Genomic DNA, 26,015 nt, shown 5'->3' with positions numbered 1-26,015 from the left:
TACATATAAATACATTGTGCTGTAGTAGGATCTATTTTCACGACTGTCTTTTCGGTCACTTCATAACTTCATAACCGATGGACGTGATGATGTGCACGACCCAACTCCGCGCCGTACCCCGCTGCTAGCATGACCCACACCGTATCCTATGTGAAAGTCCCTTTAAGGAGCATTTCTATCAGGTTGTGACCTCTTTATTTAGGTATTGTGTTGTTCCTGGTATAAATGATTAGCTTGAATCTAACAAAAATACACAAGAAGAATAAGGCAGGAATAGATCTGCAACTCCTGTGTTTTGTCCGGTAAGTTACTGACAACTTTCAAACACTTCTAATAACAATTCCAGCTAGTCAGTGGAATCAATAGTATTTTTAAAGGACATACTGTGGTCACTGTATTTGACCTATAGGAATATTTTGCAGCAGTTACAGCTGTGTAGTGGCTGCTGTCTCAGGTGAACAACTAGATCACTTCCAAAACAGAATGCATCTATGAATCAAAACATGTTAAAAGATTAAACATAAAATAATTCTCCTTCATCGTCTCTCAGCCAGTGAGAAACCACAACAGCAAAAGTTGTCATAAGACTGCTTTCTAGTTAAGGTAAAAGTTAGAGAGGCAGGATCCAGATGACAGGAGGGTGGGTGAGGGTCTGTATCTGCCATTCCCACTCTCCATCTCCCTCCCTCCCTCCACCCCTGCTCCCCCCCCCCCACTTCCTCCCACTCACCTATCCTCCTCCTGCCAGCCCGCCTGCCTTGGCAGCAGCTAACCTGCTGGGACCGGCGCTTGATTTATTTGGAGAGGTCCCTGGAACGGAGGGGCCAGGATGAGTGGCATTTTAATGTGCTTTTGAGATGTTTGGTCACAAGCGCTATTGATCACAGTGCCGCAGCGCACACCCCTCCCTCGCTCACTGTCCCGCAGACCCTCGCGCTGCCCTGGGGGAGAGGTCTGGCTGTCAGGCAGGGAATGAGTTTCCATGTGGGTTTAGATTAATGAAATGAGGCCCCTGTTTGCAGGGGGTGCAGGGGGTCAGACCATTAAGGGATCCCTGGGCTGGGTGAGATTGAGCCTGCCAGCTGACTGGACCCTGGCTGACTGATGGACGTCCAGGACTGCAAAGAGAGAGAGGGAGAGAGTGAGAGCTGGATGGATAGGATATTGAACTGTGGGACTCACTGACTTGAACAACAGGAACAAAGAGAAGAAAAGTTTGTCAGACTACAGTCCACTTTCCTACAATACAGCCTACCACTGAGATAAGTCCATAGATCCCACAATAACACCATACAGACAACCTGGCATTATGCCCACATTGCTTTTTCACAATTTCAAATGGGGGTATTTCAGGGTATTCCGGTATAAGGCGATCAAATATCCCAAAAAAGAGATGAAGGGTATTCAGGCGAAGGTATATTCTTTCAAGGTTCGGTCATTTTTTACAGTCTGACTTGTAACTTGAGTCTCAAAAATGAAGTTGATGTTAAGCGACAACATCTACGACTCGATCGTTAGCTGCAATCAGATGCAGATTTCTGTTTATAGACATTTTCTGAAACGCTGACTCGATCGTTCTAGGATTGCACTTTAGTCAATCAGTTCTGCATCTTGTCCTCGCTCTATATGGACTGTTTGCATGCTAAACAAAGCCTGTTTGATGACACTCCTCCAAATATACAACCAGAACACGTCCACCATGGAATTTGCAAGTATCTGTTCAAAGATGTTGTCCTGAGTCACTCAACTGCCCTAATTTGAGATTGTAAACACCATGCTGGAGTTCCTTCAAGTAATGGGTGACATGTAAGACGTCAGTGTGAAGTTAACAAACCGGTCTAACAGCTTCTAAACAAAAATAATGATCCTTTATGGTTTTATATGTTCCTGAACATCGCAGGGAAGTTTGGTTAGCTGATGACTTCTTTTTCTTCGTCTCTGATTTAGCCGCTAACTGCTGGTGAGTAACACTACGCCATGCACCTCTGCTGTCCTTTCCACTCCCACAATTTACACAGATGTCAAAAGGTGGAACAAGATACACCCAACACCTACCTTTTACATAGAATGATTTTTGAACTATTTTTGCCTTTTACAGGCTGTGTGAAAAAAAAAAAAGCTTATTTACAAACAACCACCATTTTTGTCAGTCTTGCACACAGCCTTGTGCCTTTCATTCACATCAGGTCTTACTCTAAGCAGCGCCGAGCCGGGGAAACATCCAGAGGTTGTAAAAATAGGAGCCAGGGATATTTCACAGCCGAGTGAACATGCCCAAAGCGTGTTTAGCTCTCTTACACTCCAGTGTGGGGGGGGGGGTGTTATTTGATGGCCAAAACACTCAGCAGAACTCATCATAATTCTGACTGTGGGTGCTTTGGTTCAAATGTGCCAAATATGTGCACGGAGTCACACAAAAACACACACATGTGTAAAAACACAAGTCGACATTGCATTGGGGGGCAGGTAGCAGCTCGGGGCTCCCAGTGGTTTGATGAGAGAAATGGATTAAACCCCCTGTGATCAATAGCCTGAGCGAATACACAGATTATCAGATTATCAGATTAGGATCTGTACCCCTGCTGCCGAGGGGAGTCTGAGAATACATTAAAATCGAGGCGCCGGGGCAAGATTCAATTAATCAGGCTACAGGTTGTCTTTTCCCCTCTTACAGTCAATTCCAGACAAGCCTCTGTGTTCTGCTGCGCTCGGTTCACGTCAGAACAAGGGCATATCAGTCTGAAACAAAGTGTTTGGGGAGCACGCTCAGTGATTTACCTGAAGAACAAACGGATGTTACCTGAATATAAATGAATGTGAAATTAAACTGTTAAATCTCTTTGTTTGATACAAAGATAGAGACTGTATCTCTTTGTAACCGGATGAAATAGAGCATTGTGTAGATGCTCAATAGTTAGTTCGTACAATTTTCTTGGGTTTCCCTTCATAAAGTCAACAACTCCAATCGTCAATTGAGAAGATCCCAAGTCTAATTGCATGTTTGTTTTCTTTTCTCCATTGTACATAAATGTGCAGAGGAACCAGTCTGTAAATGTCTTAAAATGAAGCTCGGGTCTCTAATGCTGAGGATTTGATTGACAGACGAATGTTCAAAATAGGGTTGAACCCCTCTGAAACAAACAGTCCAAAAAAGCTGAAACTGAAAAAGTCAATATTTCTTTAAGAAGACATTGTTTGGTCCACACTCTTCTTTTAAAAGAAGTCATGAGGGGAATAAAGTCAGCTGCTGCCATCTAAAGTGTATGGGATAAGGGTTAGGATTCATTATTCCCTTAGTTTTATCTGATTCGTCTCTTATCTCCTTTCACAAACAAAACTGAATACAGCTGTTTCAGGTTGAAAAAAAAAAGCTTTATATGATTTACTTTGAAAGTCTTGACTGGAGGCATGCACAAGCAAGCCGTGCTGGCACTGACTCTAACTTTCTTGGTGACTAAAGTACTTCATCCTGTTACATAATAACACGATGGTGACCTCATCGGAAACACGAAAAAAGTAACAACCTGGAGAAGTTTTAATTTCCCACTGAGCCTTTTCTACAAGATTGGTGTGGTGCCGAGCTGCAATTTTGTCATTTCTTATTCTGTCTGTTTTGTACTGAATATTCTGAGATTCATAAAGGATCATACAGCTTTTGCTAACATGTAAGCTGTGCAAGTGGGACAAAAATACACTGTGTAATTCACAAAGCACACACACAAAGGGTTAAATGCAGCCCTGAGTGCGCTGCAGAGCGAACAGAGACTCTGTGCACTGTTGCTGTTTGTGCATATTTTAAATGATCCATTGTGCAGTATTGGCCTCTTCCTATGCAAATCGGCCTCATTGGTTAAAAGTGTCTAATTCACATACACATTGCTAACAACCATGGGCAGTTAGAGTGAAAAAAAAGTGAAAAACATGATCTGCATGTTTGTGTACAGGAAACCATGGCAACTGAAACTGAGTGTATTATGATGGAGTTGCAGCTGATAAATAATGAGCCCTAGTTGATTACACAGGCTTGTAGTGTTATTCCTTCTGCAGAATTTTGCAAACGGCAACGATGCTACCCAGCAGTCCAATCACAGGGCTTCCAATTTTTTTAATGGGTGCACGTCCTGCTACGTAAGCTGGCTTCCCTGTAGGTAAAAAACCGACATGAACATACAACATAGATTCACAGCAGAAGTAGCAGAAGTATAAATCAGGCTTAAAGGTGCAGGTAGCTTCTCCCCACATTCAGACCTAAAACAAAAGCACACTACAGAGAGCAGGACACCTTTTTGGATATTTTTGTTCCTTAATATCATTCTGGCTATATTCTTTGGGAATTAGAACTTCAGAACGAGCAACTAGCGGGAGCATATAATGTGTAATTACTGGAGCCATTAGTGGCCACAATCCATTCTCAGTGAATCAGGCCCTGAGTCTGGTACAGCTCTATAATATTCTTAGAAACAGAAAGCATGCTTTACTTCAAGTAAGGGTCCATGTCCGTGTTCCATTGGCGTTTTGAACACTGTATTCTTTTTGGTTGTTGTTTAAATAACGTCAGCACCTTCAAACAGACGCCTGTATGCAAATGAGCGTTAGCATTTATTCCCAGGTGAAGCTAAAGTCTAATGGCTGCCATCTTGTCTCTCCTCTGCAGTGTGTACGGCTGCCCTCTGGCCAAGAAGAGAAAAAGTCTTGAAAGACAAACCCTAGAAACTTCACCCAAGAGGAGCACCTACCTAGATGACATGGACAACTCCACCATGGAGGAGTGCTACGAGACAGACGGAACTGAGGAGATGGACGACAGGGAAGAAGAGGAGGAGGAAGGAGCAGTAGAAGAGGAGGAGGAGGAGGGAGAAGTGGAGGAGGAGGAGGAAGAAGAAGAGGAGGTTGAAGGTTATATGGACTACAATGAAGAGCAAATTGAGCATGAAGAAGGGGAGGTGGAAAGAGGGGACAGAGAGGACGAGGAAGAGGAGGAAGAAGAAGAGGTAGAAGTGGAGCAAGAAGAGGAGGAGGAGGGCGAGGAGGAGAGGGTGGAAGAAGCAGAGGACGAGGAGGATGCCGTGGAGGAGGTAGACTATGAAGATGGAGAGGATGACGAAGGAGAGCTGGGTCAAGGGCAAGGTGAGAGTCCTCTATCATCATTTTGTTTTTAAGATAAATCTACTAAACATACTTGTTTACAAAAAGTTCATATCAAATTTAGGAGAAATGCATATATGCCTTCTAGCTGAAACTGAGATATTAGCACTGTCATTTGGGTGTTGACAAGTTTTCGGCTAAACCTTGAAGCTGTTTAGCTTAGCTCAAAGACTGGAGAGTAGAAGGCTGACTTGGTTGTGTCTAAAGGTTGACAAATTAACCGACTACTGACTGTATTGGCCTGAATATAAGACGATCCCGGCGATAAGATCCCCCCATTTTTAAGTCAAATTATTAAAAAAATATATATTTTATTGCGGATGAAATGGTGTGTTGTTTTATAAGGTTAGTCGTTTTTTTTTTAATCTTAAAGATTAGGGGGTGGGGGTAGGGGCTTGTAGCTTTTATATTTAATTTAGATAAGAGACAAGAATGAGTCTTCCAATGTAATTCTCCCCTAAAAATGAAATAGATATTTATGAAGTACAGTTGGTGGTGACGTTCAGGACATGACGATGTTTTGCTGCTACTCTTATATGATGGCTAAAACCACTACAGTCCTCCTCTGCGTTTATCCTACTTAATTGCTTTAAAGTTCTGTGCACAAAATCTTTGTCAGAAAATTAAATCATATAAGACACTTAAATAATTCTACGTTCTCCAACCCGGGGCCATGATTATTATTCCAACCTGCAGAAAGACTATTGAGAAACTCATTTTAAATAATAAAATTATCTTCATTTGTACCTCCACTCTAAAGGAATAATAGAGCGGTAAACAGCTAAAGAACGACTCTATTTTTTATTTTCCTGCATTTTATGCTAAAATGTAAACCAGTTTTTGGATATATCATTTAAGAGGAACTTCTGCACCAAACATACCACCCCGACCTTCGACATGCCCAAAACCAGATTTGGCAGGTTTTTCTCCACCACCCCTGCATCACAATTGGACCTGACAGTCCCTTCAAGTCCAATTAAGAGTGAGGCTGTGAGTGAGGAGTGTGTTAACCCTGTTTGGCGCGTAGCTCTACCCTCCTACAGTGTTGATGTGGCATCTCAGCTGCCATGCTTCCTATATTCTTCTAAGATGTGAAAACGTCGCTACAGACAAGAGGTGTTGGTTAGAGCCCACAGCCGAGGCCTGACCCTTACCACTGACACACCTTCTCTTGAGCCTGTCATCCTCCTCTCTTTCTATTCCTATCAGTCATTGTATATAGTGTTATTGTATTTGGTTTCATTGAGTGCTTTTGGTTTGGTTGGCTTTTATTGGTTTGTCTGTTGTTTTCAGTGTTTTTTCTAAAAAAAAAAAAAAAGAAAAAAAAAAGGAAAGAAAAAATGGATCATACTGATGAAGATGTTTTCCCAATTTGCTAATATCTTGTCTTTTTGCCTTTTTTGCAATTTTTTGCAAGTCTTGACCTCCCAGGGGACACCTTACCGTTATGAGCAGCATTTAAATCTGCAGGATTTTTGGGAGAAAGGCAGAAAAATCTTTCCATATGGATCATTATCAGGCTTCCTATTTGCCCCAAGACAGCAATACTGCGTGGTCACTTGGCAGATTCCAATCTCCTCCATGTAATAGAGGTGACATTTGGGAGCTTCTCTGTGTTTCCCAGTGGCATGCACATCTCTATAGCTAATCCAAAGCCAATTCAGGGCAGCGCCAGTCCCTCTGTTCCCGCCTTAATCTGTTTCGCTTCCGTATCCCTTTTGTGTACCTTGATTGCTCTTCAAATTGCTTCCTTGTGCCACGTTTCATACCATCAAAAATTAAACCCCTGGTGCAGGAGGTTTCTGTAAGAAGCCTTCCTCTGTCAAAATATGTGCCTGGTCATTCGTGACTGTTTCCTCTTCCCGCTCTAAAGCCCTCGCCCCCCCCCCCCCCCCCCCCCCCCCCCCCCCCCAGCACCGATATAGCATTGCTCTCATTAGCTTTGAGTGTGTGTAGCTTAGTGTCAGTGTGAGGGGTTTTCTAAGAAGGATGTTTGAATAAATTCAGATTTTTTTTTTTTTATTTCATATTCCTGTGCTTTTGTGTATTTAATATTTTACTTTTAAAACAGTCAGGTTCACCTTGATATGTTTATTGTGATTAAATCACTGAATCTGGTTTTAATTCAAATATAAACACCAATAACTATGGCAGGTTTTTAAATATTATTATGTCTTGTGATTTGCTAATTTCTCACCAGAATTCAAACTTGCTATTATTATTATTTCTGTGTGTGTGTGAGAGTGTGCATGGTGAGGGGGGTGGGGGGTTGGGGAGCTCTGGGTTAATTTTCTCTGCAGGAATGTAAGTGGCAAATGTGACGCCAACGTGAGCAATGTGCTCTTGGCGGCTCAGGGCGGAAATGTGAAAGGAGAGATTGGAAGTGCTCCAGGAGTGAGTGCTTGAAATTACTGACAGAAGAGGTTCAGTAACCTTTTGCAGCCTGTCAGAATCAATTAGGCAGTGAAAGGAATTCTAAAGATACTGATGATTGAATGAAAAATGAACTTTACTAGCAAAGGATGAATAGCTACTGACTGAGGTTCATCGTGTCGCGGATTGAACACCAAATTATCTCTCAGATTTTAGACTCTTCTCTGTAATTCAAAAAAATTCTCTGTTTTGATTTGCTCTGTGGAACAATGAATGAAATATTATCTCATTTGCAGCTATTTACAGAATTCTTTAGTAATACTATTAGTCATAAGCCCTGTGAGTATCATTTTTAAACACATCCAGGAAATAAGGGGAAAAATAAGGCTCGTCTGAGATAGAGTCCCTTGTTTATCAAAGCGTCTTTCTCTGGAACTTTCCCCAACCACTATATTTAACTTCCTGTGCTGATTCACAATTCAAAACACAAGCTGCTGTTAAGACTCTCAAAGTAAATTATTAGGGGAAGCAAAGAGTTCCTTATCCAATTTAGAGGGACCAAGCCCAGAAATTTGATTTAGCAGTAAAATAGAACGAGGCAAATGAAATTACAAGACGTTTGTTCTTTCTTTCAAACAGAGGACGATCAGATGAGCAGCGGCGAGGGGGCTCAGGGTGACGGCAGAGGTGGCGGTGGCGGTGGCAATCCCAAATCCGGCCCGGCGATGGAGAAGGACGACAACAACAACAACAACAACGAAGAGTACGAAAACTACGACGAGCTCGTGGCCAAGTCCCTCCTCAACCTGGGCAAGATCGCAGAGGACGCCGCCAACCGAGCCATGACGGAGTCCGAAATGAACAGCAACTCCTCGAACAGCGCAGAGGAAGAAGAAGATGATGAGGAGGAAGAGGAGGAGGAGGACGAGGAGGAGGAAGAGGAGGAGGAGGAGGAAGAAGAAGAGGAGGAGGATGAGGAGGAAGACGATGAGGGGGAGGGGGTTGAACCACAGAGGGGAGAACTGAGTTTGGACGTTGACAGTGATGTAGTCCGGGAGACGGTGGACTCTCTAAAGCTGTTGGCACAAGGTCACGGCGCCGTACTGTCTGACACTTTAGATGGACAGGAATTTGAAGATGGATCAGCCGAGAATGGCGGGCAGAGCGACTGCCGTCACAATGGGGGAAATGCACACAACAGTGGTAATGGACAAGGTAAGACCAACGGTAACGGACAAATAGAAAACAGCGATGAGGAAGTGTGTTTAAGCAGTCTGGAGTGCCTACGGAACCAATGCTTTGACCTGGCGCGGAAACTAAGCGAGACAAAGTCCTCCGACCGCAACGGACCGTCCCAGCTGAACCATTTTTCATGCGGCGATCCCAATCAACAGGCGCAGCATCACAGCTACGCCGACTTCCACCACAGCCAAGAGGAGAGGCGGTTACTTGACAGGAACTATTCCGACATGGACAATCTCCTGAAGCTGGAGGAGCAGCTGAGCCCGCGCTCCAAGGCCTTCTCGAGTTGCGCGCAGGACGACCGATATCACACGAACCACCGGGACTACGACGAGGACACGGCCTCTGTGACGTCGGACCGGTCGGAGGAGGTGTTTGACATGACAAAGGGGAACTTGTCCCTGCTGGAGAAGGCCATTGCACTAGAGTCAGAACGCGCCAAGGCAATGCGGGATAAAATGGCGGCCGATGCTGCCAGGAGAGACGGTGTGAGGTATAACCATGACGACCATGGCCATCGGCATGGATACGGTATGGAACGTAAAGCCCGGCTTCCTGATGGTATGAAGAAACCTTTCTACCATAAAGGTGAGTGATTATCTCTGACACGCTCAGATGCACACCAAGCCTTCATATCTGCACGAGTGTAGACATGTTTACCTCATTTAACAAGCTCAGGTATAATGTTTGTCTGCCTCTGTCGGGCTCTGTATTCTATCTGTCCTGTACTGGAGACTAGACAGCCTACATGCATTCTGGAAACCTCAGTATAACCCCAGGACAAGCTTTTTTAGCCAATTTGGAAATTCGCATCTCGGGTAGCAGCGGGAGCGGCAGCAGCAGCTTATGTTGTTAAAATAGGCCAGCATGGAAACATCAGAGGGTAGGCTTGTCAGGCATAAGTAATGGCAATCTGCACGGCCTGTTAGGGCCGCAAATCTCATCCCTGCGATGCAGCTTGGGGTAAAGCTGCCTATTTTTAACCCTGCGCAAGCACTACGGAGAGGAAGCTACAAAACAGTGGCCTCCTGCATTCAGAGAGGATTGATTCTGCAGAAAATACACATATAATGCTAATCATATAGTACAGAGACTGGACTATTCCATCAGTGGTGAATGTTATACACTGTCCTAGAAGTGCTGGATGCTCTCTTGTTTAGCTCATTCTTGCTCCTCTAATTAAATATTTTACTGCCACTGTATTCAGACATGGTTAGGTTAAATGATTTCCTCCCATACAGAAGATTCCAGATGAGACCAACAAATAAGAGCATGCTATTTCACAGCAGGGGTGATATCACACCTTAAATGCCACACAACTCACAGTCGGTATATATTGCCACTTAAATGCCACACAAATGTTAATTTCAAGAGCCTTCCATGGCCCCTGCGTCTGGCTAATGTTGGAATAATGAGAGGATACGAGACAGCTGCATCACGATAACATCTTTCCCCGGGCAAGATAGTAGCAGACACTCGTTGACCAGGGTTCCTGTGTGATTCATAACACAGAGCATGGTGAGGGAGGGGGAGTGGGTGATGGAAGATGGGGGGGGGTTCAGAGGAGAGGCCAGCTCCATAAGAGAAGCATGAGGCCGAGATGAAAATTGAACAGTATCAGAATGACCGATAACGAACGACAGGCCTACTGACTGCACATTAATTATCCAGAGATGGTATGGTAATGGGGGCCATTTGCTATGCAAAGCACAGACCGTCCCCAGCCACAATCAATATCCCCTGCTTTCTAATATGCCTTCCACTTGGCTGCCTCCACTCCCTACAATGGAAGTGAGGCAGGCAAAGCCCATGCATCATGTATGTGTGTGTGCAAACGGAGAAATGATTTCCAACGTACTGTTCAAACACTGTCGATGTAATAATGTCCCCCAAAAGAAGCTGTTATTAAGAAGCCACATCATGCATGCAGACCAAGTTCTTTATCAACACAGAATTTCTCCCGTGCCAGACGTGACTCTGCAATATTGTTCCAAACTGATATGACAGTAACCTGACAAAGATAAACGAGCTCCACCAAGGATAATGACGTCCACCTTCTTCAGATGAATGTGACATGAAATCTCATTTGGTGACTCATTTGTAAATGTATGAATATGTGTGCTTCTCAACCCTGCTGCCCCCTTCACTTGATTATAATTCTCATCCGCTTCACCCAACAAGCCCTGATTTGATTCAGTCTTTCTTTCATTGATTTCTTTAAATGAATTTATTTATTAATTCAATTAACACACAGGAAGTACATAAAGAACAGAAGAGTGTGAGTGGATGTGGATGTGGTAAAGTCTGTGAAGAGCTTATATGAAACCACTCCTGGAAGACATGTACAAGGTTATATATAAGTATATCAAACCAATAATTCTCACGTAATGTCAGACTTTACATATGAGATACAAAAATGTAGTTTTAACAAAAACAAGCAAAAGACTAAAAACATATAACAATTAATAATTAAAAAAATGTTTCAGCATATAGGTTTATATTTTGTGTATCTTTTCTTTTACAGACAGAATGAAAAGAATCCTTTTTAGGTTCTTTTTTAATTTCAATGTGTAACATCTGAAATTGCATTCCACCGAATAAGTTTTGCTGCTGGTGAGCTTCGGTTTGTAACCCCATTCCTCCTCATAGGAAAAAAAACAACAACTTGATCACAAAAAGTAAAGTTTCAGTTTATTGTTTTGTCATCAAAGAGTTTGTCAGTCATTTTTGTACATAATGACAAAGAGGGACTCATCACATTTTTTATAATGAAATTGTGATGTTTTTTATTTTTTATTTTACAAAATAACGCCTGAAACACAATCACAATTTTTGGGACAAATGTGCAGATTTTTGGTTGGTCAGTAACTTTGTAACATAAAGCGACTAACACCTGCCTCAAACAAAATAACTTTTCCAGTGAGTTCATGCTCGCAGACATTGTTTGCTTTGTTTAACTCAAATCAAGGGGTTCTGCTGGAGTTACAGTAAGTGCACTGGTTTGATATAAGATGGTCATAAAACTTAGTCTGAGATGTTTGAAGCCAGATTTTTTGTATTTTTGGTCTTATACTCTAAATTTCTTTTAATCATGTTTAGTGTTTATTTTAGTTTTTATTCCTGAATCATGATCATTGACATGGTCTTAACTGCTGGTTGGGAACGGTTGGAGATGCATGTGCCTTTAGGACACATTTGCACAGTGGTGATTTTCATGTAGGGAAAAATAAAAGCCTCACAAGTGGCCTGCAAGATTGCAATACCAGACAAGCCACCGTAACAGACAAAAATCAGCTCATATAAGACAGACCAGTGCACACAAATGGACAGCTGTGGCAAACAAGCTGCTTCTGTTTCTGCTTATTCGTCGTAAATTTCAATAAGGAGCAGAATGGGAAATAATCTCATTTTATAGAGTGACACTGCAAGCTCCCCAGACTTTGCAAAGTGTCAGACATCAGTCATTTACAAACTTCTAGTGTTTGGGAGGAGTAACTTACACACACCTGTAAAACTTTCATCAGTGTTGTGTCTTTCTGTTGCAGGAGATAAAGGCCTCTCGCTGTCTCCTCTGCTAATACTTTGTCTGGATAAAGTTTTCTGTCACTCAAACGTATTTTACAAACAGATACAAAGCTATCGTCTTGTAAACAGGCTTTTGAAACGATATCAAATATATTATTCCTTCTCAACATTTAAACTGCATCCTTCTGAATCCAACTTGTGTCGACAGTAAGAAGAATCATCGGCCTTGTTTGGAGGTCAGCGTGTTTTTACAGACGGACGGTTACATCAGGAGAAACGATGCCAGTTGGCACAGCTTGGTATCTGTGCTTTTTGGTTGTAACGTTATCTGATTTGGGTTGGGGAGAAATAGAAGAGCCGGGTTTTTAGAAGGGAAAGACAATCTCATCTGCTGTGTGTGTTCATTGAAGTGTGTGTAAACTTTTCCGACCCCTCATTGTCACGCTGAACTCTGCGGAACATCGTTAAGGCCCGAGTGTTTGAATGAAAAGAAGTTTGATAAATTCTGACACGATGAAGAGATTCCATGAAGCTCGCTAAAATGAGAGTTTCATTAGTGCAAACAAACTTCATAATCAAGAGATTTGCTATTAAGTCGTTTATTGCATCTTTCTCCGCGTCAGTCTTCACATCATGACTTAGACAGGAAGTAGTTAATAAAGGCTTTTTTTCATCTAAAATATAAAATAAGACATTTAAACGCACAGTATGTACATTTTGCAGCCAGGGGGCTCTCAATCAAAGGAAGGCAATAACAAAAGATGACATCGAGGCTGGTGGGAAGTGGGGAGTAATTCCCTCTGATACTCCCCCCTAACCCCCAATGAAAAAACTCTGCGTTGACCGTAGTCAAGACGACCGAGTGAAACAGGCCTGAGGAAGAGAATATGTTCACTGACGATGTATCCAAGTATAATTTACATGACGTTTTAATCACATACAGCAACAGTACAGCAGCATTCAGCAGCAGCTCCCACTTCCTTATGCAGCGTAACATCCGGTGTTTCCATGGCAACGATAAACATGTTGTGTCTGACATGCTGGCTCTGTCTTGGCAGCCGCCACGACAAGACACATTCTGTTTCAATTGTTAAATGAAAATTTATCTGGCTTTGATAACTGTTGTAAATATTTGAGGTAATGTAAGAACTCAACAGTTACTGTTATATCATTAGGGATGCAGGTCACTATGAGAGCATCATTTACAACATTAACACCATGGTGCTTTGGAGAAGACTTACGATTTCACACTGAGTCATTAAACCTATCCAAAGATGTTGACTAAGATATTATATCAAGTGAGAAATTAGATCATTTTTCCTTTCTGGTTACATACAAGTAGACTTGTTTTTTTTTCAACCAATGGAATTGCCCCCTGCTGGCCACTAGAAACAATGCATGTTTAAGGCAACTTCAATTGTCTTCACTTTCATTCATCCATTCAAGGCTAGGTCCACTTATCGAATACAGTTTTAGCTTTGAGAATATGTGTCTGGAATCCCCACATATCCTAACGCGTCAGTCAAACTTAATATAAATTATTTTATTGCAGATGCTTCACGAGCAGACAAGAAGGAAAGTCGATGTCCGACGCCAGGTTGTGATGGCACGGGACACGTGACGGGCCTGTACCCCCACCATCGGAGCCTCTCTGGCTGTCCACACAAAGACAGGGTGCCACCAGAAAGTAAGCACCTCACAGTCACACTAGAGACGAACGCTGGTTTGACTGTAAAACCTGTGGCCTTCATGTTCTTTGATGTTTTAGGAATCGGCATGTTCCTCTGTGATGTGCGCTGTCTTTGAGTTGTCGTTTTTTGCACTGTGGTTGACCTTTTTGCACGGGGCCATTCTCGTACTTAATGATTGCCTGCTTCGTGTGCCGTGGTGAAGGGGTGGGAAGTGAGGCCTTGGATGATTGGTCAGATGGTCAAGAGCTGTCAATCAGGGATTTAAATGACTGCATGAGACTTCTCCACTCCTTAGAGATTGAAAGTATATGATAATCCCATCCACTGCTTCATGTTTCATAATTTCAGGTGTTACAATCCTCTTCCTAGCATGTGTTATTACTGCATGTCATGTTAAAGGAAAGGGTTAAACATGCTGTTGTGTTTCATTAATTGATGTAACATTTTAATGTTGACTGACTCATTTCATTTTCAAACTTCAAAATGCTCACAGATGTCGATACTCTGCGTCTCCTTCAGTCTTCCATGCCATGAACCCCATTCAAGTATTCGTATTCCTTGCTCAATTAGGTTCTTTTGAATAGGGAGGCAGTGTCATATCTCTAAGCCATGGATCAAGTGAAGTGGCAATAAACATTAGCCTTGAATGAATATTGTGGTTTCCCTTTAGAGATCTCAGCCTGCCTATTTAGTCTCATTCACCTTGTGCAAACTTCTCAGTAAAAGCCCCTTTTACACGTTTCATTAACCACAGCGTGAAAATCAAGTTATGATCTGCCATGACCCAGACTGCAATCAAAATAAAAGAGGGTCTTTATCATGACAAAGGAATTAGTTACCATTAAAAACCGAGCTTGTAAAGACGAGCAGTGTCACAGACGGCTCTTGTTCCGTGGAGCACTGCTCACACAAAAAGGTTGCTAAACTGAGATGCACTCCCTGTCTCCCATAGATGTGAAATAACTGCGATCAGTTGACCTTGACTGGGATCAAGATCCCCAAAATGGAATTTGGACTGGGCCTGAATTGATTGTTACTGGAGATTTTGGAATATGATGTCAGCGTTCGTCCTCCTGTTCCTCTCCTGTGTTGATGGGCTGGCTTTTTTGGGGGGAGATGATACCCCTGGTACAGCACAGGATGCTTTGGGTCACAAAAAGTTCTCTTCTTGATGTCTTTGGTATCATCTTCAGTTCTTCTTCTCTGACTTCAATAGGATACTTTAGAGTGAGAGCACACTGATAAAAGGTAACCTCCTTTAGGTGCTTTACGTTATCAGTCACAGCCATGTGGACGTATCCTCAAATAACAGTTAATGTAATACCCTGTGATTAGTTTTTGACATTTTTTGTCTGGTTAATTATTTGAATGGCAAACGTGTTTTAAACCCTACAATGATTTGTAGGTTTCTAGTGTTTATTGCATGCACCACTTTGGTGTCGTATTCAGACTCACGAAGTAGCTTCTTTTCATGGAGCCTTTTAGAATAGCTTACAGGTCTTTTATTCTTTCTTAACACGTGGAAACAAAGAGCAATTTGTTGAGGTGAGGTTTGAAGCATCTCACATACTGTACGGTGAGAAAGCCAAAGATAACAGATGAAGCACAAAAACGGTCAAAGTTATGTCTGAGTTCAACGATTTGATAGGATTGTGTTGTTATCGCTTGTGATTTATCCCTCTGCTAATGAAACGAAAGCACAGCACTATGCAAAAAAAGAGCAAGGCATTTAGTAGACAGAGGATGGGACATCTTCAGGATAACTAAAACTATCTGATTTTACCCATCGTGCATAGCTTCTGGAAGGGAATTGATCTAAGCTACGAAAAGCACTTGGTAAATATTGAAGTGGTGTGGATTAAAATAAGGTTTGTGCCTTACTTGCCGACTACACAATGAAAGTCTTCACCCTCTACCAGAATTACTAGTAGGTTAAAAAAAAAATTCTTTTTGTGGCCCCCGATACCAGTCAATTGTTGTGTCTAAGCTGTAATGCAGCCACCTGCCACTTGACGGGGATGTTGCTCCAGTTAATGGGTCTTCTTTCCCCGCACTACTGCCTGCATGTAAACCAGCACACGGATGGATGGTACAGCAGTTTGGCTATATTTTGATTTTGCAAAATGTATGTTGGCTGTGTCAGATTAAACCGGCTTGTTGACCAGAGCAATGCGAAAACGCGAGAACAAATTCGGCCCAGGCATGTGGACTTTAACCTGCAAGGATGAATGAAGGCTGGTACTAGCTATGCTAACCTTAGCCACACTCTGCAGTCCAATTTGACATTGTTTACCTGCAGACACTGTGATCCCACTCAGTCGGAAAAGATAACGTAGCTCATCACGACAATGACTGCATAGTAAATACTACTCAATTTCGACTGCTTCCTGAGAGTTTTCTCACTTTTAGACGAGTCGACTAGCCTGAATTTAAATGTTCGTTTAATCAACTTGGAAATGAGTTGCCTGAGAACATCCCTAATTAAAGTCATGACTAAAAGTCAACTTTTTGTTTCACAGAAGATTTAAATCCCCAGTTCTTTATTGTTGGAGCCACCAAAGGCCCCCGACAACCACCCCAACCAGATTTTACCGTCGTGAGTTTGTTTAAAAATCTGCAGCATCTGTTGCAGACGCTAAAGGCATCAAAAGACCTCCACATTGACTCATGATTTAGTGAGTTTCTGGGAGAGTTATATGAGGGAGATATTGGTATAAGTGTAAACTGTAGAAGCGAGCAGGCTTCACCAGGTTTCCGTCTGTTTGTGGTCAGTAGTATCAGTGGGGAGTTGGGGGAGGGGGGGGGGGGGGGCATGGATGGGGGTGTACCGCAGTATTTTGCAGCTTGACCCCTTGCTTCAACACTTCAAAGGTAGAGATGAGAACATGTCGCGTGTAGCCACCTGTGGGGAAGTTTCAGCTACGGGCAAGTCTCTCTCTCCCCTATTAACACATTTGCTGAACTGAATGGACAATGTATTATTAATGCAGTGGCTTCACTTAATTGGGAAATCACACAGCGAAACCAGACTGCTCCTTGGGAAATGTGAAAAATGACAATTAAATTATATCTCAAATTCATTAATTCCCATTCGTGTTTGCTCATTTCTGTAGAATGCTAAAATATTTAATCAGCTCACATGGGAGTCTTTGTTATGGTCTTTAACGATAGTATCCTGTTGTAGCATTGAATGCATTTAAAGTGTCCTGTTTGCCCTCCTCCCCCCATTCATCGAATGCCTATAGCTCTATGGTGATGTCTTTGCACAGTGAATCAGGAACCTGTGCTCTAATTTCTCTCCATTTCTATCCGTGTCTTTGCAGAGGGCAGGACAAATCTGGGATATGCATTATGTATTGGCTTGTGGCACGTTAAGGTGGCAGGCTTTGTCCAATTACCTGCACCGAACACCAATTAGTATGTAAGGGAAGGAGGATGATGAGGGGTTAAAGTTTAAGGGGGTGATAATGATGAAGCTGGTGCCGATGGGGTTTGGCCCCGCGTGCGAGACGACCCTTCCCCGCGCCCCTGCCTGCAGTGCTCTGACGGCTCCTCTTGGACATCCATAGATCATTAATCTAATTGGCTGGTTGCCGAGGGGATCCGAGACAGTTATGGACTGTTTTAATGGTAAATGGTATTGAAGACTGCGCTCTCTACCCTAACAACGTGCTGCTGATAACAACGCACACTCTATCAAGGCGCCGTATTCTGTCCGTCTGCTTCCTCCATTGATTTCAAGGCTTGTGTTTTGCATGATTGCCGGCTGTTGGTTTGCTCTGCATGCCCAAAAATATCCACCCATTTCTGTCTCTTGCTGGCTTCGTCCTGTTAAACTTAAATGACATCTTTTTATTCATGACTGTCCTCTATTCCATGAATACTAATTTGAAAGGGCCAGATAAGTGGAAGCAATATGGTGGGAAACCTCGGCTGCCCTCTCAAACTAGTGTTCATTAAAATGAAGAAGAGGTCATTTGGGTTCACACAGGCTCATTTCTTAATGATGTTTATAATGCCAAGCTCCTCACACACTAATAGAGCTCACGCGTTGACTCTAAGGGGCTCCTAACCTTCCCTGTCTTTCACTCCTTTCTCCTGTCTGAACGAAGTTGTGGCAATGTATGAGAATGTTCTTAAGTGTCCTACGGTTGGCTGCACGGGACGCGGCCATGTCAATAGCAACAGAAACTCCCACAGAAGGTAAGTGACAGACTGCCCTCACCAAACTGGCACTGTCCGTGTTGCGTCCTCCGTTTTTTTACTTTGGGGATTTTTTTCATTGAGGTATTTTTCTGATTAAGTTTTCATTCAAGTTGTATTTTTTCAGTTATTATAAACCCCATAATTTTCTGTTTGTGTGTGTGTGTGTGTGTGTGTGTGTGTGGATGAGTCATGTTACGCTTGCAACATTAAATGCTAAAATACTAAGATTAGTTAACCCACAACAGATTAAGACTCAGAAAGAGGGTTTTTAAAATAAGCTAATAGTGGATATTCAACAAAACTAAGTGGGGACAGAAAGAAGGTCTTGTACCTGCTCTTTTAGAGAGATGACATTTGTTATGAATCGGCTATATACAAATCAAGATTGATTGATTAATTGAAATAAAAGCCAAAGACAGAAAGGTAAATTAATGTAATTAATAAATGTTAATGGTGAAACAGGACTACAGAGCTTAATGTGTTGTGGAACTTTTTATTTTTTTTAATTAAGGCTGTAAAAACATCACTATAATTTAAATACCGTTTCTGTATTTTGGTAGTAAAGGCTGATTTATTCTCCTGTATTCTGCTACACTATGTCGTAGTCTCCCCAGAAATCTAACTCCAGCTTGTATGTTTTGGATTGTATCAAGTGTGGTTGGTTCACTCTGCAGCTCTGCACCAAAAACCACTCAGGACACTGTGTTTGATGCTAGCTGCTAGCCCCAGTAGCTTCCATGTGAAGCTTTAAAATGATTAGAAATTGCCAGTTTCTTTTTACCTATGCTTTACATTTAATAGCTTCAACCCCAACATGATTGGCTCAGCTTATTTGTCATTATTTGAAATACTAGAAGGAGCCAGAAAGGCTTATCACAGTGGCTAAAAGTGATCCCAAAGTGTCAGCTGTGTCATGGCAGAGTGACACAAACACACCATTGTTATGGTATAAATTATCAAAACTTCACTGACCCCTTATGTAGGCCGTCATATAGCTTCTATGTGTTGCCTTCTCCTTGTCCAAATAAAAGTCACAGCTGCTTTGAGATAGATATTATTAAAATGTTGTAGAAGGAAACAGTTAAAGTAGTTCAGCTTCCTAACAATCTGCACAGTTTGACTCAGACTGATTAAAATGCAGCGATTCACACCTTCTACATAAATCATTTATCAGCTCATGGCGAAAAATGGCATCCATCAGGTGCAGGTTTGGAGGGGAGCACTGAAATAGCATGGCGCTCTTGCGGGTACTGTCAGACGGGGCGAGGTGACAGTGAAAGAGGAGTGTCACCCCCAGCAGATGCTCGGGGAGTTGGGCATAGCAGCAGCCATTAGCACCTTTCTGCCACTCAGCCAGGGTGACAGGAGAGGTGCAGACCTGGGAGGAGCAGAATGGCTCCCTGCTGTGCTCAGTGACATGACACGGCTGCAGCGCAAAATAGGCACACATATGGACACGCACAGTAAACTTTCACTTTTACAAGAAGGAGATGGTATAAACTAGCACGCACTCTTTCCCCTGCCCGCATCCATGCACGTCTGATGACAGGTGCGCACGCACACAACTCCATACTGGCTTGAGGCCACTGTCAGAGGTGATTCTTTCACCGCTGCTATGCACACTACAGTTGACAGACTGGATGGAGAATAATAGGGGTTAAGGATAACACCATGAACTTTTGTCACATCTGGTCAGTAAGTTGTCAGGAAGAAGTTTTACAGCCTTAATTCTGTATGAACACACTGTAAGTTTAGATCCCAAATGCATCATGTCAGCAAGGAAACAAAATGCTGCAATATGCACATTAAAATGCACATTTGTCCATATGGGAATATCTATTCTGAGAATTATTTCAAGCTGCTCAACCAGAAACATTCAAGCTGTTGCCAATTTTGTTGTTATGAAGGTGTTAAAAAGGATGAAAATGAATGATTTTGCATTTTAAACAGAGACTTCCTGAACTGTAGTCAGGTTTTTTTTTCCAAACTGGTAGACATCGGGGTTGTTTGGCTGACAGACAGCTGTTTTTATAAAAGTACAAGCCACACACTTTCCAGCATTTCCATTCAATGAAACATTTTCACATTTTCAAAATGTGTCACATTACACTATGCCACTCAAGTCCCTTTCTGCTTTCAGTCTGTCAGGTTGTCCCATCGCAGCAGCCGAGAAGCTGGCCAAAGCCCAGGAGAAGCACCAGGGCTGTGACGGCCCCAAATCCAACCAGGCGTCTGACCGAGTCTTAAGGTAAGAATGACTCTTCACTTTGAGAATTCTGTGTTGAAGGTTTCCAAACTCTAAGAGGTGCATATGACAAAGATTCCTGTTTAACATTGAGAAGTACGACATTTGATTTCAGACATTTCCAGCTCTGAATGAATGTAGAAAAAAAGAGGCGATAAAGTGGAAGTATATTTTGTGTTGTCAGACTATGAACCCTATTCTGTTTTCTAAATTTGTATTTATAAAATGTAATTGATTAAAAAGGCAGGCTGATGAATTTCATATCATGTAAAATAACTGAACCATAATCTTCAAAGATTTATTTGTTTTGCCGTGTAGTTGACCAAAAACAGGATCTTTTTTATTTTTTTATTTTTGCATTGTAGGCTACCTTTAGCTTCCCGTCCATTGTTGTTTCCATGGAAACATTGAATTTCTCTTCTCTTTCATAAATCAACTAATATAAAGGAGGTTCAATGAAATAGTAATTTTTATTCAATATGTTTAAGTAAATAAACATATTAAATCTGTTACATCTGTTCATTGGACATAGAAGCCCACTTTGTCAAAATGTAAAAAAAACATGTTAACATTAAGTATCTTAAATATTTCATTTGATTAATAACAATTTGAGAAAAGACTATTTGAGTCTTGGGGCGGCAGTAGCTCAGTCTGTAGGGTCTCCGGTTCAGGTCCCAGTGTGGACCAAAATATGGAAGTTGGTCTGGCTGCTGGAGAGGTGCCAGGTCACTTCCCGAGGACTAGATGAGTGCCCTTGAGCAAGGCATGGAACCCCAAACAGCTCTGGTTTTGTCCCTGTGTGGCAGCCTCACTCTGACATCTCTCCATTAATGCAGGTCCACAGGTCCTGTTTGTGCATGTGTGTGTGTCAGGCCTATGTGTGTGTGAAGCACGTCTCTCAACAACAGAGTGTAAACCAGAATTTCCCTCAGGGATTAATAACGTATGTAAAAGACTATGTCCCTTCAGGTTTACTGTCTGTGACATCACACTAACCAAGGATGTAGAAATCTGTTATCTGGTCATATTGGAACATTTTGTTGTTTTTTCGTCCTCCATTTTTTTAACCTTTTGAGACGTTCAAAATCCCCTTTGTGTTGAATGTTGATGTTCTTCCGTCCCCTGAGAGTACTTCCAACAGACTGCATGTTCATGTCTGCGCTCACTACTGACGGCAAATGACTTTATTGGATTTTAACAACACTGGCCTCATTTGTCATTTTGAAGGCAGAGCTTTTTGAAGAGCAATTCTTTGATTGACATGAAAAATCTGTGATGAAAAGTCATAAGTAGTTTTGATTTTTTTATATTTATATTTCACTGAGCATCAACAATGCAAGATCTTACATTTCATTTCTTCCCGGTCTCAGATTGTGGATCTAAAGATGCAAATCCAATCATAAAGGCTTACAGGGAGACTGCAAGTGTAATAAAAAAGTACAGAATTATTAATTGACTAGGCATGAGATGTAGAAAAAACTTATAACAGAGTTGTTTTATAAGCAAGAGAAAGAAAACATCCATGCTATCATGTTTAGAAAGAACATCCAAACCCTGCACCCCCTCCACCATCCTCAGCATAGTCCTCCATATTCTCACCCTGGAGTTTTCCCATACCAGTCCGCCCTTCCCTTTGCATCCGCCCCCCTCTCTTTTTTTTTAAACCAAACCTCAAGCTCCCTCTCCTTCCCCTGGGCAATGTTGAGTGCCTCGGTCCAACTTCCACCCCCTCGTCATTTATTTTCCAGGCCTATGTGCTTTGTCAAACAACTGGACTATCCACAGTATGGTTACAAGAACAATGTTTCCACCAGCACGCCCCGCTCCAACCTGGCCAAGGAGCTGGAGAAGTACTCCAAGACCAGCTTCGACTACAGCGCCTTCGATGGCAGCAACAACCACCAGGTGTACGGGAAACGGGCCATCGCACCCAAAGTTCACGGACAAAGAGACACCTCGCCCAAAGGATATGACGGTAATGTTTCACAGAAAGATTGGTTGGAATTTCAATTTTCCCGAGATGTTCTCATGGCGTCGTTTTCATTCCTCCCAGACTGAATTTACTGTTTTAATTGTTTTTCAAGATTTAGTAACCTCATAAGTGCACACACATGACTATTAAGAGCTGTCCCAAATAAATGTTTCAGGATAAAAAGATCCAATGCGGTGGTCCGCTGATTTGGCTTTGGTAAGATTGAGACCTGAAAAGAGGCGTTCTGATATTTTCACTAAATTAGCCCGGCATGTTTTGTTGTGTAAGCCTTGGAACAGGCTGTTAAGGCGGCAACAACAATCTGTAGTTTAACTGAGATCAATTTAAGTGTGCTACTTAAAGAGCTTGTTTTTGACATTGACTGGTTCAGTTTGTTTTTGTAAATGTCTGACAGTGTGACAGAAAGGATTCCCACTGAGATGCACATTTTAGTTAAATGCTCTATTTTAAAAACTGTTTCATAGCTCTCTTTATAACCACCGAACTCTACTCTACTCCTGCTGTGAAGTGCAAGTTCTTAATAATCAGACGGAGACTATGTCAGTTCTTTTATACCATCCTCATCATCATCATCTGTTTAGGGCGGTCAAACCACCAAGCAATGTGAGAATCACAGCATGTGTACTAAATAAAGAAAATTAGCTTCCAGAACTACAGGAGCTCTTCACCTGCCTCGATCAGCTAGTTTTTGTGTTTCAAAAAAATGTATCTGTTGATTCTGGTGGCTTTAAGTAGAGCAATGTGATGACTGTTTTGGTTTAAAAAGTCCAATCTGCAGGGGTCATTCCCTTAAATTTCTAAAAGACAATTCTGCTAACAATCTGAGCCCGTCAGTGGTAAAAAACAAGCGCTTATATTGGATGTGCTTTGATCAGTCTTATTGGCCTAGAAGGATAACATTGTAGGTATTCTAGTCATGTGGTGGCTTTCAGCTTAGACAGCCTACAGGAGCAATTTCAAAACAGTTTGAATCTACTATTCAATTACACTTCAAAACATGGAAATACCACACCAAAAAGACCCATCAGAACCCCCCTTTAAGGTTTAGTGAAACATCTAGACTATTAAAACGGATGTGCAGAGTAATCCTCTTCTTCTACATCCTAAAATGCATTTTATCACCTTAAGAAATGAAGAAACAATCATTAAAACTTAAAACAAATTCCTATAAAGCACCCCTGGTAGTTTTTCTTAAAAAGCCTCTGGCCGTGTATTCAGTCTGAATTTCTTCTCTGCCCTCTTGCAGCCAAACGTTACTGCAAGAACTCCAGCTCGGCCAGCAGCACCACCAGCACCTACGCTCCCAGCAGCAGCAGCAGCAGCCTGAGCTGTGGAGGTGGAGGAGGGGGCATGGGAGGGGGAGGGGGGAGAGGAGGCGGGGGCAGCAGCGCCAGCAGCACCTGCAGCAAGAGCAGCTTCGACTACAGCCACGACATGGAGGCCGCCCACATGGCCGCCACGGCCATCCTCAACCTGTCCACGCGCTGCCGAGAGATGCCTCATGGCATGGGGGGGAAACCCCAGGACCTGTGCTCGCAGGTAGGAGCCATTTTTAAGTCTTTGATGAGGTTCAATTAAGATCAAACGTTATTGATACAAATGTGATACCACAGCAAAACAAAAAGAAGTCAAAGAGCGCTCATAATGACTAACTTTTTGTTTTTATTTACCAAAAAAAGCCAGGCAAACTCCTGCACAATTGCACACATACGTTTCAGTGCTCCCTCTCTTTCTCTTTTAGCAGCATTAGGTTAAAATATGACTAAAGATCTTGCTTGCTTGCTTCAGTGTTTTTTGATCCTGTCGCTCACTGACAATGAGGGAAATTGTGTTTTTTTTAAACACGTGGTATCGTAAAGTATTGAACATTTTGACAATCCTATTACAAGTGCACATTTAATGAACTAAATGAAAAAGAAAAAGAAGAGAGATTTACAGGTGTTAACGTAATCTTTAAAACATGAGGTGAGGGGAACTCTTTTTTTAAATCAAAGGATGTCAGCTGATTTGACCCTGCAGCCTCATATGTTGTCAGTTCACCTTTGTAAGACTTTGGCCTCCTGCTGCACTCACACCAGTCCACTGACAGATTATCTCTGCGTGCCCTTCATTATTTTAATGCGGGCAGTGAAAACTGACAGAGATAGGGAGACTACAGCTGCAAACACTCATTCACACACACACACACACACACACACATTCCATTAAAGATCCAGGGCTGTGTCTTACACTCAGGGCTCAGCAGGGCAGTTTTTTATTTTCCATCTGGGGATCAGATAGGAGCAGGACGAAGCGGCGTTTGACACGGCGTGAGCCCAGTGTGTCATTTCTGAGGAGATAAGGTGACGGTGTTCCTGTATTATCTGTGCCGAGATGCTGAGCTGGAAAACGGGGGTGAGAAAGAGAGTGCGCAGCAGAGGGCTAATGCTGGCTTAATGCTAATGTTGACAGCGGAGACTGCTGGAGAATGAGAGGGAGGGTGAGAGAGCTGGAAGTAAAGAAAGGGAGCAAGGAAAGGTTTTGTGGTGGGAGGTTCAAAATTTCAGAGGAGAGGAGAGGAGAAGAGAGGAGAGGAGAGGAGAGGAGAGGAGAGGAGAGGAGAGGAGAAGAGAGGAGAGGAGAGGAGAGGAGAGGAGAGGAGAGGAGAGGAGAGGAGCGGAGGGGAGAGGAGAGGAGAGGAGAGGAGAGGACTCAGGAAAAGGAGAGGAGAGGAGAGGAGAGGAGAGGACTCAGGCAAAGCAGAGGAAGGCAGAATCAAGGAGGCGGAAGACGATGAAAGTCAAAAGCAGCGTATTTCCAAAGGAGAGTGGAAGGGAATAAACTTGGTGGGAACAAACGCCTGCAGCAGTCAGTTCTTCCTCCGGTCGTTCTTCATTTCATTGTCTGTCCTCCCCCCGCTCCGGGCCAGACGGGCAGGATGCTCTCGGGGCAGGATGGGAAGATGGGAAACTTCAGAGACTTTTTTTATTTTTTTTATTACTTCTTCTTTCCTCTTTCATCTCAACACCTCACCTCGTGGCACACACTGTTCCTTTTCTATGTCTGAATGAAACTTCACACACTCACCCCTATATATTCTCTATATATTGCAGCCTGTTTTTCTGCCTCCTTCTCTTCTTCCAGTTGCTCTTTGACTTTTATAGAAGCCGGGTTTGCTGGAAGACTTGACTGTATTTAATGTCATAAAATTATGATTTATTTTTTACAATTATTAGAGATTGTAGCCATTATCAATATGTAGATATTTTGCCGATTAGTTCTCTGAAGGCAACAGACTTAACAGTTAAAATGGGAAGCAGGTTGTTAACCACATACTTTGCCATCAGTCAGTTTAGTCCTTCCTGGCTTTCAGATTGTGGAGCTGGCCGTAATTTAAAATCAAGCCTCGGAGTTTTGAAGGGAGTAGCTTCTTCTTGTCTGCCGAGTAAACGTGAGCTGCACCTGAGTCTCCAGTGTTTGCAGCACCAGGCTCTCTGGCAACTACTTGAGTAGAAGTGTTGTTTGGCTTGCTTGTTTTGTGAGATTTGAATGACTATCCTAGGCGTCTGACACATTTTCTTTCCTGCATATAGACAACAACTCAACACTGCATTCC

The 26,015-nt window shown here is 42.5% G+C and overlaps 1 protein-coding gene across 7 annotated transcripts in view; it reads left to right on the top strand.

Moving 5' to 3' along the window:
* myt1lb (myelin transcription factor 1-like, b) overlaps positions 1-26,015 on the top strand; it is a 120,227-nt gene that overhangs the window by 73,036 nt on the left and 21,176 nt on the right. For 6 of the 7 annotated variants that reach the window (XM_065966194.1, XM_065966191.1, XM_065966195.1 and 3 more), the window contains 7 exons: positions 4,655-5,127; positions 8,158-9,348; positions 13,838-13,972; positions 18,089-18,179; positions 20,323-20,430; positions 22,176-22,402; positions 23,667-23,959. In XM_065966194.1, the coding sequence (XP_065822266.1) occupies positions 4,746-5,127; positions 8,158-9,348; positions 13,838-13,972; positions 18,089-18,179; positions 20,323-20,430; positions 22,176-22,402; positions 23,667-23,959 (2,427 nt within the window). In that variant the 5' untranslated portion in view covers positions 4,655-4,745. The remainder of the gene's footprint in view (positions 1-4,654; positions 5,128-8,157; positions 9,349-13,837; positions 13,973-18,088; positions 18,180-20,322; positions 20,431-22,175; positions 22,403-23,666; positions 23,960-26,015) is intronic. The other variant, XM_065966192.1, reaches the window with a different exon arrangement.

The sequence above is a fragment of the Labrus bergylta genome, chromosome 18, assembly GCF_963930695.1.
Source record: "Labrus bergylta chromosome 18, fLabBer1.1, whole genome shotgun sequence".
Classification (NCBI taxonomy): Eukaryota; Metazoa; Chordata; class Actinopteri; order Labriformes; family Labridae; genus Labrus; species Labrus bergylta.
Note: the sequence above shows the minus strand (reverse complement) of the source record. Positions and strands in the feature narration are given on the sequence as shown.